The sequence below is a fragment of the Scomber scombrus genome, chromosome 23 (genome assembly GCF_963691925.1).
Source record: "Scomber scombrus chromosome 23, fScoSco1.1, whole genome shotgun sequence".
NCBI lineage: Eukaryota > Metazoa > Chordata > Actinopteri > Scombriformes > Scombridae > Scomber > Scomber scombrus.
Window position 1 is genome coordinate 22614840 of NC_084992.1, and position 17804 is coordinate 22632643.

General features: G+C 37.0%; 1 protein-coding gene across 1 annotated transcript in view; it reads left to right on the forward strand.

The window, feature by feature from the left end:
* The first annotated feature begins 11251 nt into the window (after nt 1-11251).
* The window catches only part of ehbp1l1a (EH domain binding protein 1-like 1a), a 51750-nt gene continuing 45197 nt past the window's right edge, over nt 11252-17804 (forward strand). Inside the window, exon 1 of the mRNA XM_062444765.1 lies at nt 11252-11489. Coding sequence (XP_062300749.1) covers nt 11386-11489 — 104 coding nt within the window. The 5' untranslated portion in view covers nt 11252-11385. The remainder of the gene's footprint in view (nt 11490-17804) is intronic.

Consider the following 17804-nt stretch of genomic DNA (forward strand, 5'->3'; position numbering starts at 1 on the left):
GCTGCACTCAAACCTGCCCACAACCCACCATTAATACATGCTAAAATATTCAAATACGTAACGCTTGCACTTCACTGCAATATGATCACATTCCTCTGGAGGAAGATCATTCATCATTTAAGTTCACTTACAGTAAAGCTGTACGACCACAAGAGTGAAATATTTCCTGTTCACAACATCTGTATTTAGTCTTAAAACATCATGAGTGCAACACTGTGAATGATTTAAACAGCTGGGCTCAGAAATATGTAATCATCACAGTTTAACTAGAACTCACAGTAAAATGGGACTAAACTGTTCACTATCACATAGAACACAGAATTGATGGTGTGTAAAATGCAGGGGATCAGAAAGTCTTAAAACGCACTGAATCAGATTTTCTAATTGCAGGCTGTCAGGAGAGGCTACACACTTATAAACTGTTTCAATTTCAGTCAGCACCATCACACCTGCATCAAGCACTGACACAGTTCTATTACTAGGAATTCTTGTTCTATGCAGTATTGCTGGGAAGTAGAAGCACTGAACAATGTGATATGACTGTTATTGTATTCTGATTGGATAACGCTGCTGTTTGGTGGAAATCTTGTAAATCCATATTTTGTTTTGGACATACGAGGTTTCTGATAATGACCATAATTATCGACATCAAGAGAATGGGTCTAGACTTGTGTCGTAGTTCTATAGAGCCTGACAAAAAAAAAAAAAGTATGTACTTTTTTGTCTTATTTTTGTTACTTTCTGGTCAACGGCCCTTGGGCACTTGCCCAGATTGCCTGTATGGTAGATCCAGCCGTGGTAGCACAGTAAGTCACCAAACTTGATAACTAGATACTATTTATAATGATTTCTTTAAACATGGAACCAGCTCTGGCAGGTGTGATATAAGCTCCCCTTTTTTTAACACTGACATTGCCTGTTGCTCATAGTTTAACCTCTGATAGTAACTCCAGATGTTTAAAGCTGGATGAACATGTAATGTACAGGATTGACCACAAGGTGTCACAACTAACTACATGAGAGCTGCAGCAGGTCTGTGGATAGACAGAGACATGGTTTGACAAACATCCACCATGACTTTATTCTATCAGTTTTTGTCCCTCTGCTGTGTTTGATATCAATGTGTATAAATGACAGGCTGAAGCTGCGTGTGGTTTGTACAGATAAGCAGGGTGTGGAGTATCCCTGCAAATACACAGCCTCACACTGTTTGTTCATCCGGTGCCTTATCAGACTACTCTCAATGAATGAAATGGGACATAACAGAAAAAAAAGTGGCACAAACTGAACAAACGGATATAATTAAATGAAGAGAAAGAAGAAAAGAAAGCAGACGCAGTGATAGAAAAACAATGATTACATCGGTACAGATGTAGAGTTGTGTATGTGAGTGGGAGTAACACTAAAATATGTATGTATGTTTGATAGTGTGCTCAGTGTGAGAATGTCTACAGGAGGAGGGAAGAAGGAGGGAAATAAATAAATAATAGGATGGAATGAGAGATTAAAAATGACAGCAGGAGAGAGAAAGACCAGAAAGGTTAAAAATAGAAATATACATATATGTACGTGTATGTATGCATATTGGCAGGCAGCCAAGAGCAGGGCGGCTTGGGTCCTACTCTGGCTGTTTTCTCTTTTGTTTCTTTTTCTTCTTTCCCCTCTCTCTCTCCCTCTCTCTCTCACTGACTCTCTTTATTGTTGTGTCTCTGCCTTGGGCCATGCTCTGACCCTTAGGAGGGGCCTGGTCCCAACTTTCCACACTGCACTGCTCCCAGACCATTGTGGAGGAAGCCTGTCCACTGTGAGTAATCAGGCTTATGTAACTTTTTTAGTGATATTCATTATTGTTATTATCTTTATTTCCCTCTGTCTCAGTTTTTAAAACCTTGAAAAATTCATATTCAATATTCTTCTAATGATACTGTGAATCATTCGTTGTCTTGACTTAAATGATACAACTGTTAGACAAGAGGAGTGTCTGTTTTTAAAGGGACAGTGTTTCAAATGGAAGCAGCAGAGGTTGACATATCCAGATTTTTCATACTCTAGTATGAGTAAACGCTTGATCCTCTACTTCCAACAATGCAACTCAATATTGCTGCATCACGGGGGAAAAGAAAAGACAGTCAGATGATCGGAAGTTGTTGTATTTAGAAGGACATGAAGATGAATAGTGAAAATCTAATGATCTAATGTACTTACTGTAGTTGTGTGCACAGTTTTCCTATGAAATGACTGATTATTAACAACATATCAGGTGTGCTTACTGATGGTTTTACCTCCAAATAAGTTATACGTACCTTTGTAAGCACAATGCTTTCATAGCTGATAAAAAATGATAGAAAAAAAACAGTTTGGAGTTGATATTTGATATATTGACATCCCCAGACTGTTTGGGGTCAGTACATTTAGAGTGAATGCCCCTTTAATTAAGCATCTAAATGAAGGTGCAGACTGCTTTACTTGGAGCTTGAACAGAGGCTTGTTTTGTGTTCTCCTACTATGGCCGTGTTTGTACAACGCACTGAGGACTAAAGGAGGGAGCTGCCATGAAACTGAGTTTGTGACCAGCACTGCCAGCTTTCGTCCCTGCCTAGCAACACACACACACACACACACACACACACGCACACACACACACACACACACACACACACACACACACACACACACACACAAACACACATACTTTAGGGTAAGTAAGACTAGGCCAAATTTCAGTTAACAGCTTTTAAAACTGTGAAAATATAAAGTAAAAGTAACACGCATTTCTTAAAAATGACTACTTAAGCAGTAGTGGGTGTTTACATGACAGCAAAGCTATATATTAAGTTGTTTGGGTCATGGCATATAATTTCCTTTGCTGATGTGTTTTCAGCTGAGTCACTGTGAATGCCTTCTTTGTCTTCTTCCTCCAGTCATCAGTATTTAGCGCTGTGCTGCAGCAGAGACACACAGATGACTGATGGTCATGACAGCCTTGTGATGGCTGGTCACTTGACACATGAGCCTGCTCACAGCTCAGTCAAACACTGTGGCAAATACCAACAGCTGCCCTCAGAGCTGCCTCTGAGACTCCATCTAACACCACCAATCAAAGCGTTGGCTACCCAGGTCGCATGATCCACACCAGCTGCCTGAGGGGAAGTGAGCTGTTGTTAGAAGCTGCTGGACACAACTGCCCACCATAACTGTAACTGTTAACCTCCAACTGCTGCTTCTGCTATTACTACCAATGCCAACTTTAACCCTTACATACTGTTCATATTCTGACTCATAATTAGTCTTTACACCAATTCACATTCATAAATTCGCCATCAGTCATTAATACAAGTTTGATTAATTCATAATAGACATTTCATAGAATATGATGAATACAACAACATATTTGAATGCTGATTTTTGATTTTTGATTTTTTTTTAAATCAAATAAACACAGGTCAAATTTGTACATTTGTATATATATATAACAATGTGAATCAGTTGCACACACAAAAAAAAGATGTATTTTATTTCCAGTTTTGTAAACTTTTGGTCACATTAGGAAAAGTACAGCTGAAAGAAATGTGAATAGGGTATTTTTACAACTCTCAAATGTAAAAATTCAAATTTGAGGTCAAATTTGATCCCGAACAGTATGTAAGGGTTTAAGTTGCACAATCAATATTTTTTATATCAACAAGTAAAATGACTGTGTAGTTAAACATATTGCAGTTTACTGTTAATAGAATAAAATAAACCAGGAGTATCTGTGTGTGAAAAGAACACTATAGTTAATGAATAGTTAAAATTACACAGATAAAAATACTTAAAGCTGCACTAATTAATACTATATAGTACTATATTGATTGTGAAATGTATCACAAATACTATGACTACTACTACTAATAATAATAGTAATAAAAACTTTATTTATAACGCACCTTTCATACAATAAATGCAGCTTAAAGTGCTTTTAAACAAAATCAATAAAGAATACAGCAAAAGGTAAAATCAAGTAAAATACAGCTATTAAAGAAGTGCAGTATTGACTGATAGAAAAGCAAGTTAAAAACCAAAGTGAAGGGACAAGTTTTTAGCTTTCTCTTCAAAAAATAATGACCGACTCACAGAGAATTATCGCCAACCCTGCAGATGCCCGCTGCCATACAGAGATTTATTTATAGCTTCTTTTAGCTAATTGTTTTGGTTTTACAGCCTGCAGCTTTACAATTTGACTTTCCTGTTTTCTGCTTTACTGTTCTCAGCTGTGCTCAGTCTACTGTCTAACTGCAGGCAAGACTGCATTAGTACCCCCAGGGGCCCCAGAGCACTAAAACTCATGTTCCCCAAACAACTTTAATTTGATTCTGATTGGATAACACCACTGTTGGGTGGAAACCTTGTAACTCCATATTTCGTTTTTTGACATACTGGGTTTTCGGCAGTGACCATAATTATCAACATCAAGTGAATGGGTCAAGCTTTGTGTCTAATTCTGTAGAGCCTGACCAAAAAAAAAAAAAAAGCGCGCACATATTTTTTCTCCCATCATTGAGGGCCCCAGATTGCCTGTATGGTAGATCCAGCCATGACTCCAGCAGGAAGCTGCTTCCACTATAAAAAGCGGATTTGATTGGCAGCTAAAGAGCCATACATTTTACTGAGGGACTGGTGGTGACCAGAACTGAGCAAAAAGAAGAGTAAATATTTGAATCCAAAAAGACCACTAATGATGTTTTTTGCCTGCTGAATGCGTAAAGAGGCAGTAGTGTGCCATATCAAGCTTGAGAGACCACAGTTGATCAAATACGCACAATTTTATCTTGTACTGAAGTTACGACACCGAGCAGCCAAAAAACAACAACAGTAAAACGTATGCAATTCCTAGAAATATCATTCCATAGTGTAATCAAAGGTCATCCATGTGACTGTGCTGTAGATTGTGTTGCATCATGGCTGCAGAGATGATCTTCTGTGACCTTATTAATATGGTGGCGTATGCTCTTGCCGCTTGTCGTCCCCTCTGTGCTTCTGACAGACAGCTCACAGGTGTTTGGCTTATCCAGGCTATATTTACAAAAGTCATATATAGAACTGTGGGGTATGATGGCGGCCGCAGGGATCTGATTACTCCACCAGTGGTAAACTTTCAAGCACATGTTCGTCCTTACCTAGAAAGAATCTGATGTCTCATGTTTGGAGTATCATTAGGAGTAAATATGTTATTCTTTTAGGTGTTTTAGTGAGCTCTAAAAGAACAGCACAGTTCGCTATAATTGCTCTACTTATTCAATTTCTGATTATTAAAAAAAGGCAATATTTAATTTTTACCTAATTAGTACTTGTAATTTTTATGTCCTCAGGCACATCATTTCTATATTGGATTAGCTATGTATTTAATTGTCCCAGAACTATACATTTAAGAAAGAAAGACACTGTTGACTTTAGGAAATTCATTTATTTGCCTTCTTTTTGAGAATGAGTTGAGAAGATGGAAATCGATCTCAAATCTGTATGTTCAGTAGGCTACAGATCCTGAGATAGCATGTGGTTAGCCTAGCTTAGCATAAAGACTGGAAGCAGGGGGAAACAGCTAGCCTAGCTCTTTCCAGACTTCTGAAAATACTGCTGCCAGTCCACTGATTAACATGTTATGTCTAGTTAATGCGTTCTACTTGCCTCCCAGTCTTTATGCTAAGCTAGGTTAAACACAATGCCAGCTCTGTACTTAACTCAGAGACAATCTCACGCTCAGAAGCAAGAGTATCTTCCCAAATATTGAATTATTTCCTTATAAAACAGAGTGAAAGTCAAATTGGTGCGTTACAACAGAATGTAAACTCCCTCTCGGTATTATGAAGGCCATTAACATCAGTGCTAGCTACAACACTGCAGAAAATGACATTCACCTTGTTTAGATCCATCAACTTATAGAAGCCTTATGAATATATAGAATGAAATTAGAACAAGTTATTACAGTGCTTCATTTTCCTCTGGTGTGTTTGTGACAGTCCCATCTGTCTGCAAAGCTTCCACTTAATATTTCACCTTGTCAACTATACAAAAGTGCCCCTTCCCTTTCTTTTGCCATCCTCAGCTCTCTGGGGCAAACAGTTGCCCAACATGACATTTCCTTAATTACTGTACAGTTATGTAATGAAATACACTTCAATATATCAGAGCAGGACAACTTTGACTGGCCTGTATACTATTAATCTTAGCTGTCACTATTGGCCTTCTGTGTTGATCAAAAAACACTCAATCACATTGTAATACCATGGCCTCCAAAACAGGATGCACACCAACTGGTGGGTGGCCCGTGGACAGGAAGTGGATTGTTTAGGAAAGGGTTTACATCATGGTAACCACCATAACCCCCTCCTACGTCCCATTAATCCCTTTAGAAACTCATTAGACATAAAGGAACAACAAAAAAAGCTTTGTAGCTTCTGACAAGTTAATTTTGGAGGCACTTTGCTCCTCTGGTATGTGTGTAATTGAGGGTTATTTTACTACTGATCAGTCGCTTTCTATACGCAGGAAAACCCCCTCTTTAATGTGACGCTATCCATTCGTTTCCAAATTAAGTGGTGTCACTGAACTAGAGGAACCAGGAAATGCACTTCTCAGAATAGTTTGTCAGATCAACATGACCTCACCACAGTAGATCGCTGGCAAAACACCAACTTTAAAAAACTGTTATTCCCACATGTGGAGACTCCCCTCCGCTCTTCCTTCATTCTTGCTGTATTTTTACCCACCCAAATGCAGCTGTTTCCCAGTGTGCCTGCTGGGAGACTGGGAGGGTTGAGGGACACTGATAGGGGTGGTTCAGTCCTTTAACAGAAACACCAGGGACTGGCCTGCGACTTGGACCAATCTCTTAGCAACAAATGAAGATTAGGACAGCATGTACTGAAATCATGTGAGACTGCAAGTCTTTTTTTTTTATCAGCTTTACATCTGGTCCAGTCCGAATTATCCACCTCTGATATCAGTACTGTATGATACAGATTCATGCTGAGATTGTCAGCAGATTGTTGATTTAGATTGTCTGGGTCGAAATGAGACTCTTAAATGCTTGCAATAGAACATGCTTACAGAATTCAACACGAGTCCACATGAAATTCTGTTTTGTATTATTATTTCTTATACTTTGCTTTCTCATTAAGCGGGTGAGAGTTGTTCAGTCTGAACTCAAACTCTGTGAAAGTAGAAACTATTTTATTGTATAATATAGAAATGTAATAACAAAACCATTCAAGGTACCACACCAACACACTTGCTGTTGGTAGCTTTGTTACCCTGGTATTTTTTATCATGATGGTCTGATTGTACTTGCTATCCTTTGACCAATTGTCAGTTCAAAATTGTGTCCTACCTTTGGTGAGCCCAGTACCCCTGGACTCTTACATCCATGTTGGACGATTCCTCATGATGTACATTTAATGCTAACACTCAGCACTAATGCAGGAAATAGTGTGTCAATCATGTAGCAATGTGGAAAGTAAACGTGTTGAGGTAAGAATGGTGGATGGGAGTATAGTTTCCCATCATGGCTCCCCATCACAGACCTGCAGTTAGTGTTTGCCTTATAATTAGCTGTACCAGTAATGTTTCCCTAACCGTAACCAAGCCTTTATTTGCTATATAAACACATTCTTTCCAAGGTGGTCTTTGAAATAATGGCATTTTATTCAACATGGAAGATGACTTCCTATTTCCAACCACAAGTCAACAACGTTTATCTTACAATCCATGACCTTTATTGTCCCCTAACCTTAACCATGTGATTGTAACCATGACAATGTTACAATCACTTTGACCCAAACCAGGATCTTCTCCTAAACCTAACCCAGTGGTTTTTGTGTCTAATCCTAACCAGACATGTGTTCTCACATTATTAAACATCATTAAAAGTGATTTGTAACTGTTTTGGGAGGTACAGACGATGATGTTATCCTGTCAATAACTGCTGATAGGGATGTGAGATCAGAAAACATTTCGGTGTTCCTCTGGTGTGCATGGACCCCCAATGTAATTTGTTGTTTAATATTAAGGACTCGTTGGCCAGGGAGCACCTCTCTTGCCAGAATTTTAAACATATATTATAGATATCGTTGACATTTTTAAAATATTGGGAACAGATGTTAAAAAACACAAAACATCACTGAACATATGAGGTTTTGCAGAGTTGCCCAATGACAAAAGTCTTGTCTGGTGATGTGGATCTATTGTTATGCTGACGACACCTTATTGTATGTCTCATTTAATCCATAAAGTTTTATAGTCTGGACTTTGCATGAACTGGACAATTGTAACTTGATTTTGATCCAAACCTCAACTTCAATCAGAACATTTAGATTCTTGTTCAGTCATCAAACATATTGCCAAACTCCCCAAAAAACATGTAACACATAGATATCTCTTCAGTCCTGACTGGGTAATGTGGCTCTCGTTTTCTGCACCAAGACTTGCTGGAAACAAAATGTCTTTACAAGTTCCACAATCAACATGACAAAGGGGATTGTGCCACATTTTAAAAAGTTTAAAAACCCACCAGAGCAAGACGGCATTTTTATGACTTAAAACTTCTTTTTTTAAAATCGAATATTCTACAGTTAATCATTCTCTGCAATTCTTGTTGTTTTTCATGTATTTTATATGCACATGTGAAGCTCTTTGCAAATCTGCTGTTGAAAAAAACCCAACAGGCCTGGAAATGTAGATCTGTCTCCTATTTCTCCATAAGGGGCACTTTGCAGTACCATCAATATAACAATCTATATACAATCTACTTTGGAAACTGGTCAAAGTATTTGTGTGCACCAAATTATTGTTTGCAGACTCCAGACAGGGAGTGTCATGTGTCTTGAAATTTATACAGTGCAGTTGCATACTACCATTGTAGCTGTGTAAATGAATGATCATTGTGTTATTTGACAATCTCAGCATATGTAATAAGAAAAGCAGGGAACTGAAACAGCTTCCTTATGCAACTGCAAAACAAAAGTCATATTTCTATGATGCGTGTTCTCTTGAACTAATGTAAACATTCCTCCCTGTAATGTATTGAATATGGGGAATCAGATAAGAACACATTCAGGGACTAACTCAGTTCACGTTGAAGTAAAAAGTCCCCAAACTTTTTCTGTCTGTGCTAATCTTACCTAGAAAATCATCTGACTTTATAAAAACAATTCCCATTCATTTCCTGCATGTGTATAATTGTTAACTTTGCCAGCTTTCCTTAGATAATGCTGCATGAATTTGACCATTTGAACTACATAAACTAATCACCATCCAACATTTGAAACTCAACCTAACTCACCCTAATCCTTAACACATTTTGGAAAAAAAACCAACTCATGAATAAAACTGATTAAATTAAATAGTTTCCTTCACTTTCAGAGGGACTTTGTGTCTTTAAGCTATCACTTTTATTTGAGTCTAATTGCTCTTGTAATGTTATTTTTTCCCCCAGTAGCAGCAGGCAATAGTTTTTAGTGAAAAAGCTCAGATAAACTTGTACATACAAACATTCATACATGTACCTAGCACCAGACAGCAGATAGACAAAATAAGCAGTGAACACAATGGAGCATTAACATCTACAGAGGAGTTTGTGGAGGCAAAAGCAGAACTAAAAGGAAAGCCACTGACACAACTATGACTAAGAATGCAAATGAATGTCTGTCAGATGTGTAAATAGGCTCCTGTGTGCTTTCATTGTATCAATTGAATGACGTGATAATATATCAGATGTTATAATTACAGCTCATGGTGCCGCCCCCTGGTGCCCCCCAAAACATCACTTAAAGACGGTTAAAAGATTGTCACTATGTTGTAACTTATACTTTGGTGTCAAACTTGTGATCTTCCATTTCATTTTTTTCTTAAATTAGATGAAAGTAGGGTTAGTGGACTTGTTACTTATGGGAACCAATACAAATATCTCATGATAACATGATAATAAAGTATAAAGTCAAAATATAAATGCTTGATATGGAATCTTTAATCAGGGTGTGAACCAAGTGTTTACATGTGTGTTGTTAGAGGCTGCATTATATTCCCAGCTGCTCTGTGTATCAGCGACAGATTATAAATAGACTCTGGGCTGAACTGGTAAAGTCCCTCCAGCTGAGGGGGAGTCATGACAGAGGAAACTTTCCCGTGACAGACTAACAGGTAATTTGTTAGTATTCAGTCCTTGATAATATCCCTCAACACAGCTTCATTGGAAGTCACTCATCATGGTTTGGCTCCTCTCAGGCCTGTGTTTGTTTCATTACATTACAGTCCTCATTATGTTACATAAGTAAGGCAGGAAGAAAAATGATTGCTTCTATTATTTATTAATATATAAAAGCAAATGATATCTGTGTAACCTAGCCCTTACAGTCGGCCGGTGGCTTTCAGCTAAGTAGACTTACTCAACATTATCAAATTTGATCCTCAGTAGCATTAAGCTTGATATTACTATAATATCCTTGTGTTGAGTTTCAGTACCCATAGATTCTCAATAGGGAGTCACCATCACTATCAGTTTTGCTGTGATATTGCAGCTGTTTCCCTTTTTATGTCTATGACAGAATTACTGTCATCAGTTCTAAACTTTGGGGACTTTAGCTCGAGCATCACATGTAACAACATCCTATTATTAGATGATCCTGCAGATTATGAAGTCACTGTAGGTGTCACTTGTACAGCATGTTATATTGCTTAATAGCATCTCTGCTGCGTCAAACCAGCCACAATTAACTAGAGCAAAACCGGAAGTAAGGACCTTTAAATTGTCCCACCTTCCACTTTTGACAATATGTTTCCCATTATTACAGTTTTTAAATAAAATAACCGACTTATAGTGTCTAATGTCATTCTAAAGTTAATAATTGTAAAAAAAAAAAAAAAAAAAAAAAAAATTGTATTGATGACAGTGTACACATTCATGTCGGTTAATATATTACAAACACGTAATATTTACAGGCTGAAACATCTGTTTCCTGTTGCCTCCCCACTCATAAATATTATTAAAAAATAATCTAATCATACGTGGCTTCTAGACTTCCCAAATGTCATTAGACCTGATGGATCAGAGTCATTTCGGGGCTGGTTTAATGACAGGAGGGATATGTTTTAAACTGAAAATCTTTATTGTTCCGGTGTATGTTGGTGAGCTTGACGCCAGCTGCGACTTGAGGCGTGTGTTTGTTTTGCAGACTGCGTGAGGAGGAGAGAGAGGGAGGGTGGAGCCGGAGAAGAGCTGTCAGCGACGCAGGTGGAGTCTGTCCGTGTACTTCCACCGGTAAAGTCCCAGCAGAGGAACACAGGAGGATACACATTTCTTTTTTTCTATGAATGCTGGTTCACCGTGTCTGTGAGGTTTGACAAGCCCCGACCATGACCTCGGTATGGAAGCGGCTCCAGCGGGTCGGAAAGAAAGCATCCAAGTTCCAGTTTGCTGCCTCCTTTCAAGAGCTGATGATAGAATGCACAAATAAATGGTAAGTAACACTCATAACGTCCGAATACACAGCAAATGTGTTGCGTTTCCTTTCACAGAGCCATTATTATAATATTGTGTTCTACCAACGTGTTAAATGACTTGCAATCTTTTTTTTTTTTTTTTTTTACCGCGATAGAATCATACCAAACTCCATTTAGAAATATGATCATTTTTCTTTATGTACACCACACAACAAAAACTGCATCGAATGACCACTTGGACCCGGTTCAGCATATAGGTCAATAAAATGTGACCTTTTATTGCTTGGTTTTTTATTCTATAATAATTAATATTCGCCTTCATACACAAATGGGCGGAAGCGAGCAACATAAACAGTTTCTAAAAGTTGGCTGTTTTGAAATGAAGTGCTGTTTGGACATATAAGTGCATTTTTTTATAATGTATATAGGGTTTAATAAAAATCAACATAACACAAGTGATCTCGGAACACTTTTAACATAAAGCAGATCTAGATTGTATCATTTAATTACAAGCATCGATCAGACTTTCCTCCATGAGCAGCGGCGGGAACACTCCTTTAACGGGGAGAAAAGCTCGAGTAGGACCGGGCTGTAGAACCGGGAGATGGTTACTACTTTGACTGGTTTGAGAGAGAAAGCAGGACTGACACATCGGTCATGTCTGTGGCTGCTAAACCATTCTCTGAGGTTCTTCACTTAACTTGTGCGTGACTCATTCAGATGACAGGACCTTGCTTGTTAGAGAACAGCCTTAATCTGTATTTTAATCTGCGGGATTTTTTTTTGATCCCGCCCCCCATCACTTCCGTATATCTGCTTTTTTGATACACTATATTCTAAAGCTGGTGTGACATCCAGCTGCCATGCTCACAACTGAACTGGTTGTAGGAAAGAGTAATCATCAGTGGAAGGATGGATGTGTTCATTCACACCATCAGCACCACCTGGTCTGCATTCAGCACCACCACCACCCAGCTCTCCAAACACTCCTCTAACCAGTAACAACTGCACCCCTGTTCTCCTATTCTGGGTTTTTTCAACTTTCTTTTTATGCATATATATTCTGATCAAATATATGCAGACTGTATATGCTTAGTCTTAAAACTAGATGTTGACACCAGGTCCCTTTAATTGACATGTAAACAAGATTAGGGAATAATATTGGATCTACCTGACTTATCTTGATGTAATACTTTAGTGGTACCAAATAAATAAATAAATGAATAAATAGACAAAAATGACAATTAATGAGAGTAGGTACAGTTCACTGACACAGTGTGAACCTGGGGGCTTTTTTGGGGGGAACTGGAGAAGTTATCTCCAATGATGCTGCAATGATCATTTAATTATGGAAACCTAATCAGCAACAATTTCGATAATGTGATTAATTAACAAGCCAAAAAAAAAAATCTAATGTGAGGATTTGCTGCTTTTATATCATATAAATGGAATATGGACATTTTATAAATAAAAGAAAGAATTGATGTATTCTGTACATAAGCAACAGATTAATTGATAAGGAAACTATTCATTTAACTATTAAACCAAATGAATACATGAATGGTTTTATTTAAATGATTTTGATACTGATGATATAATACCTTAGTATTGGCAAGATAATAAAACTGTATATACATTCATACCTTTAACAGAAGAAACCAATATTCTTAAATTGTTAAATGTTGTCTAATGAACAGGAGCAGCAGTTGTCTGAATAAAATCCAGACTGAGGTATAAAGTATAGGTGAGAATACTAAATGATCACTCACACCTGGTTACGTGGTGGAGCTCTGTTTGCTCTGTCGTTACTGTGCTTAGTCTGTGTCTGACTGCTTCAGTCTTGGCACTGCAGGAGTTCATTTAATTCCATTATCATTACTCACGTTGCAGTCAGCATGTGTTTCCAATCCTCCAGCCCTGGCTTGCATATCGTGGCCTCCCTTCCTGTCACTTTGTTTACGTAATTCTCATGAAGTGTTAAACACACCGACCTGTATCAACACGTTCCTGCTCCTGGCTGATCCTGTCATAGAGTCAATCTGCTCACTCTGTGTGAGAATTGATATATTATAATTGTTCTGTATTACAGTTATTATCTGAGGCTCACAATAGTATGATATGACATATTCAATACATGGAGAAGTGAGACTGCAAGTGTAAGATCAGAGTCTATGCAGTCAGTGTTTTTCAACCAAAGTCAAATATGATGAGTGAAAGTGATCAAAGATCAGTAGTATGATTCACTATTATGATTTAAGAAATTAGAGAGAGAGATTATGAGTCAAATCTTTTTGACTTCCTATTTTTTTTTATTTGGTCGTCGTGGAGATTTTTAAGGTTTTTTTTCTAGGTTCTGGAGGCTATTTGGTAATTTGGGTTTTTTCTTAAAAGAGTTTAATTTTATGCTGAAGCCCATTTCTTCCAGAAAAAAAAAAAAGATGAAATATGAGGACTGACCAAAATAAAAAATAAGCACTCATGGTAAGGGAAAATAATGTAATAAGATAAACTTATTTGTCTTCCTGCTGCGATTGTTGTTGATTGGTCTGGTTTGACTGTTTATAAAGCATAAGGTATACATTTTCCCCCAATTATATGTTAGACCTTTTTAGTCAACTCTATTGCAACTTATTACTACAGGTTATACGCCTATTTTGTGAGAAATTATGGTTAATAGGCCTCATTTAAATGAAACTATACCTCATTTTTGTGTTTTTGCCTGTGTGAGCCAGGAGGACGAGGGTTGAAATGATGAGATTATAATGTAATGTAATGTAATAAATAATGTAACGTAGTCAGCAGGTACAGTGCTGTGCAGTGAATAAACCTCAATCAAGGCAAGTAAGCTTAGTTTTTAGTCTGCCTGCCTCCCATGACTTCAGTTATTTTGGTATTGACCTTATAATTACGATTAAATCATTTATTTTAGCAATAAATTAATAATATCTAATAATTATGACTTAGTAGGTCACACTCTTGAATTACAATGTACATCTTTATTTTTTTTTATTCATTTCTAATTTTTAATCAGTTTTTTTTATTTTTACTGGCAGAAATGAACTTCCATACTTTCGCCTATGATTCAATTTAACAGAATATCCCAGAGAATATGATATTTCTGATCACAGGGATCTCTCTTACTGGCTTCCTGGGACTAAATGTGATCACACAGGGTTTAATGACGTTGAAGATCATTTAGCTGTGTTTGGTAAATGTCTCAGTATCGGTTCGTTGTCCTCATACAGTGATTCCAAAGCCAGAGAGTAGTTCTTGAGTAACTATGACATCTCACCGCCAGAACAGATCCCACATGTTCACACTTTATGTAACATCATGTGATTCTGTGAAACCAAAGAACATGAAGCAGCCAGGCTCCAACCTCAACCCTAATGTGAAGTGTGTCATTTTATCAGAGTGTGTAAATGACTGGCTGATGGTTGTCTATTATTATGTGTGACAAGAATGAATCGTATGGATAAAACATTGAAGAGACAGCAGTGAAACCAGCATAACCATAACTACCTAACTCTATACTATAGTGTTTCTAAAGATGTAAAGATGGATATTTATTGATTTATTCTGGCTGATGAGACATCTGCTCAGATTATTACATTGTTTAAACTGTGTTGTTACTGGAAGACACCAGACTATCTTCACTAATATAATAATAATAACAAAGGTGTGTTCAGAGTGATTTTAGATACTCAGTGGGCTGTGTTGCTTAGATTCACTTAGCAAAAAGTAGTGTACTCAAGTGTACTATGAGTATACTTATTTTATACTAAAACTGAGGCAGTATACTTGAAGTTTACTTTTTATATACTATATTTTATATACTTAAAAATAGTATAGTGAAGTATACTTGGCTAAAGAAAAGTCTAAGACTAAGTACATTAATACTAAGACTTACACTTATATTTTAATACTAAAGCTTCTACTTGTACTTTAGTATACTTTTTACTTCTTTCTGCCACAAAGTATTAATACTTAGTATATCTGGATCCAAGTACAGAATAAGGTCAAGTCATTGACTCGTGCTTACATTTCATTTAGCAGAATAAAAACATTAGCTTTGAGGTATTACCCCTGTTATAAACTTATATGTTCAACATCATATAGTATATAACTAGTACAATGGCAGTAAATAGAAGAGTGGACTTGTGCTATACTTTAAGTATACTTCAATAAACTAACATGTGGACTAGAAGTAGAAACCTAGTACACTAGTAGTATATAGATGAGTGTACTTGTTGTATACTTGAAAGTGTACTTTTATAAACTTAAAAATGTTCCAATTTAGTCCGAAGAGGTATTAAATTATTATACTTTCTAATACACTATGGTCCGTAGTATACTTGCTATACTTATACTTACACTCAAGCATACTTAATAAAATGAACTTCAAGTATACTACTTGTTGCTAAGGGTTGTGTGTAGATTTTATTTTTTTATCAGTGGTGGAAAGTATTCAAGTACTATGTACATGTTGAGTTACTTGTACTTGTGATGCTACTTTCTACATCTCAGAGGGAAATATTGTACTTTCTACTCCACTACATTTATTTGACAGATTTGACACAATGGATAATATAACAAGCTTTTAAAATACAACACATTGTTAAAGATGAATCCATAAAGCAGTGTGTAGTCGGCTCACATTTCAGATGTCTATGAGTTGTTAACAGCTCCACCAAATAGTGATTTTTAAAAACTTTTTATATCAATGATATGAATACCACTATTTTTCTAAATCATTTTGGCCTATTGTCTCTTTTCCCAAGTAGTCTGGGAATAGTGACACAAATAGGCCCAACATGGTAAAAAATTCAAGCAATCAGATGATCAGACAGGTTCAAACAAGCCCAATGATCTAAAGCACAAACTAAAAGTTAAAACACTTGAAATATCTCCAATAATCCCTCATAGGCCTTTTTCACAGCAGACATTTGAAGAGGTCACAGTAGGAAAAGAACAGGTATGACGGCTGAATTCTACATAGCTGCTTAAGTTTCAGGGTCCTGATATTTTGCATGCTGGTTCACTGTCACACTATCATAAATGACTGGGACACTTGAATACACTTGTTATGGCAAGTCAAACTTTCTAGGTCAAAGTTGAAGCAGGAAGTGGATCTGTAAACTGTGATGATGTTACAAGAGACAGCATGGGTAATATTTTCAGATTGTTTCAGTTGAACTATTCAGTTTATTTATTTATAGCCTACCGCTTGTGTTTGTAGACACACACACACACACACACACACACACACACACACACACACACACACACACACACACACACACACACACACACACACACACACACACACACACCATGTTTCCATCACTTCAGGGGACATTACATTGACTTACATTCATTTACTGGACACTTATCCTAACCGTAACCATAACCACTACATGCCTAATCTTAACCCTTATCCTAAACTTAACATAACCCTAAACTTATATTAACTTTAAATCAAGTCTTCACCCTAAAATAAATCATTTACCTTAAGGGGACTTGCTTTTTGTCCCCATAAGACAGGCGAGTCCCCATAACATAACTGTGTGAACAGATTTAAGTCCCCACAACATTAGGAATACCTAGTACACACACACACACACACACACACACACACACACACACACACACACACACACACACACACACACACACACACACACACACACACACACACAATATATATATCTATGTGTCTATATACATATCTATCCACATAAATACCTACACACATATACATACGTATACATAGAATAATAATAATGTAATAAGTAAAGGCAAGTAAAAGTGTCACCTTGTTCTGAGATCTCAGTAGCAATAGAAACAATGACCAAAGTTTTAATAAACAGAAATGACCCTATAATCATAATCACAACACCAACGCTCCCACTACCTCCCACTCCCTTACTGTTTAATCCCAGGAATGTATTTTTTTATTTTTATTGTATATAGTATTTAGAGATTGTTTATTATTGTATTTATTATCACTTATTACAAGAATACTGTGTCAGTTTTGAATTTCCCTCTCGGGGGATCAATAAACCCTTACCTCACCCTTATAATCATATTGATGTATACAGCACTTATGACACTTAACGAGACAGACAGAATAAAATGCCAAATACAAACCACATGTATCTTTAAAGTTAAATAAGAGTAAATCAATAAATACAGATTTGAAGAAAGCCTTATGATAAGAGTGACTTTTCAAAAAGAAGATCCTGAATGTACAGGTGGTGGTTCCATAATAGCGGAGTCCTTACAGAGGTAGCTCTGTGTCCTTTAGTCCTCCACCTTGCATTAGGAGCAGT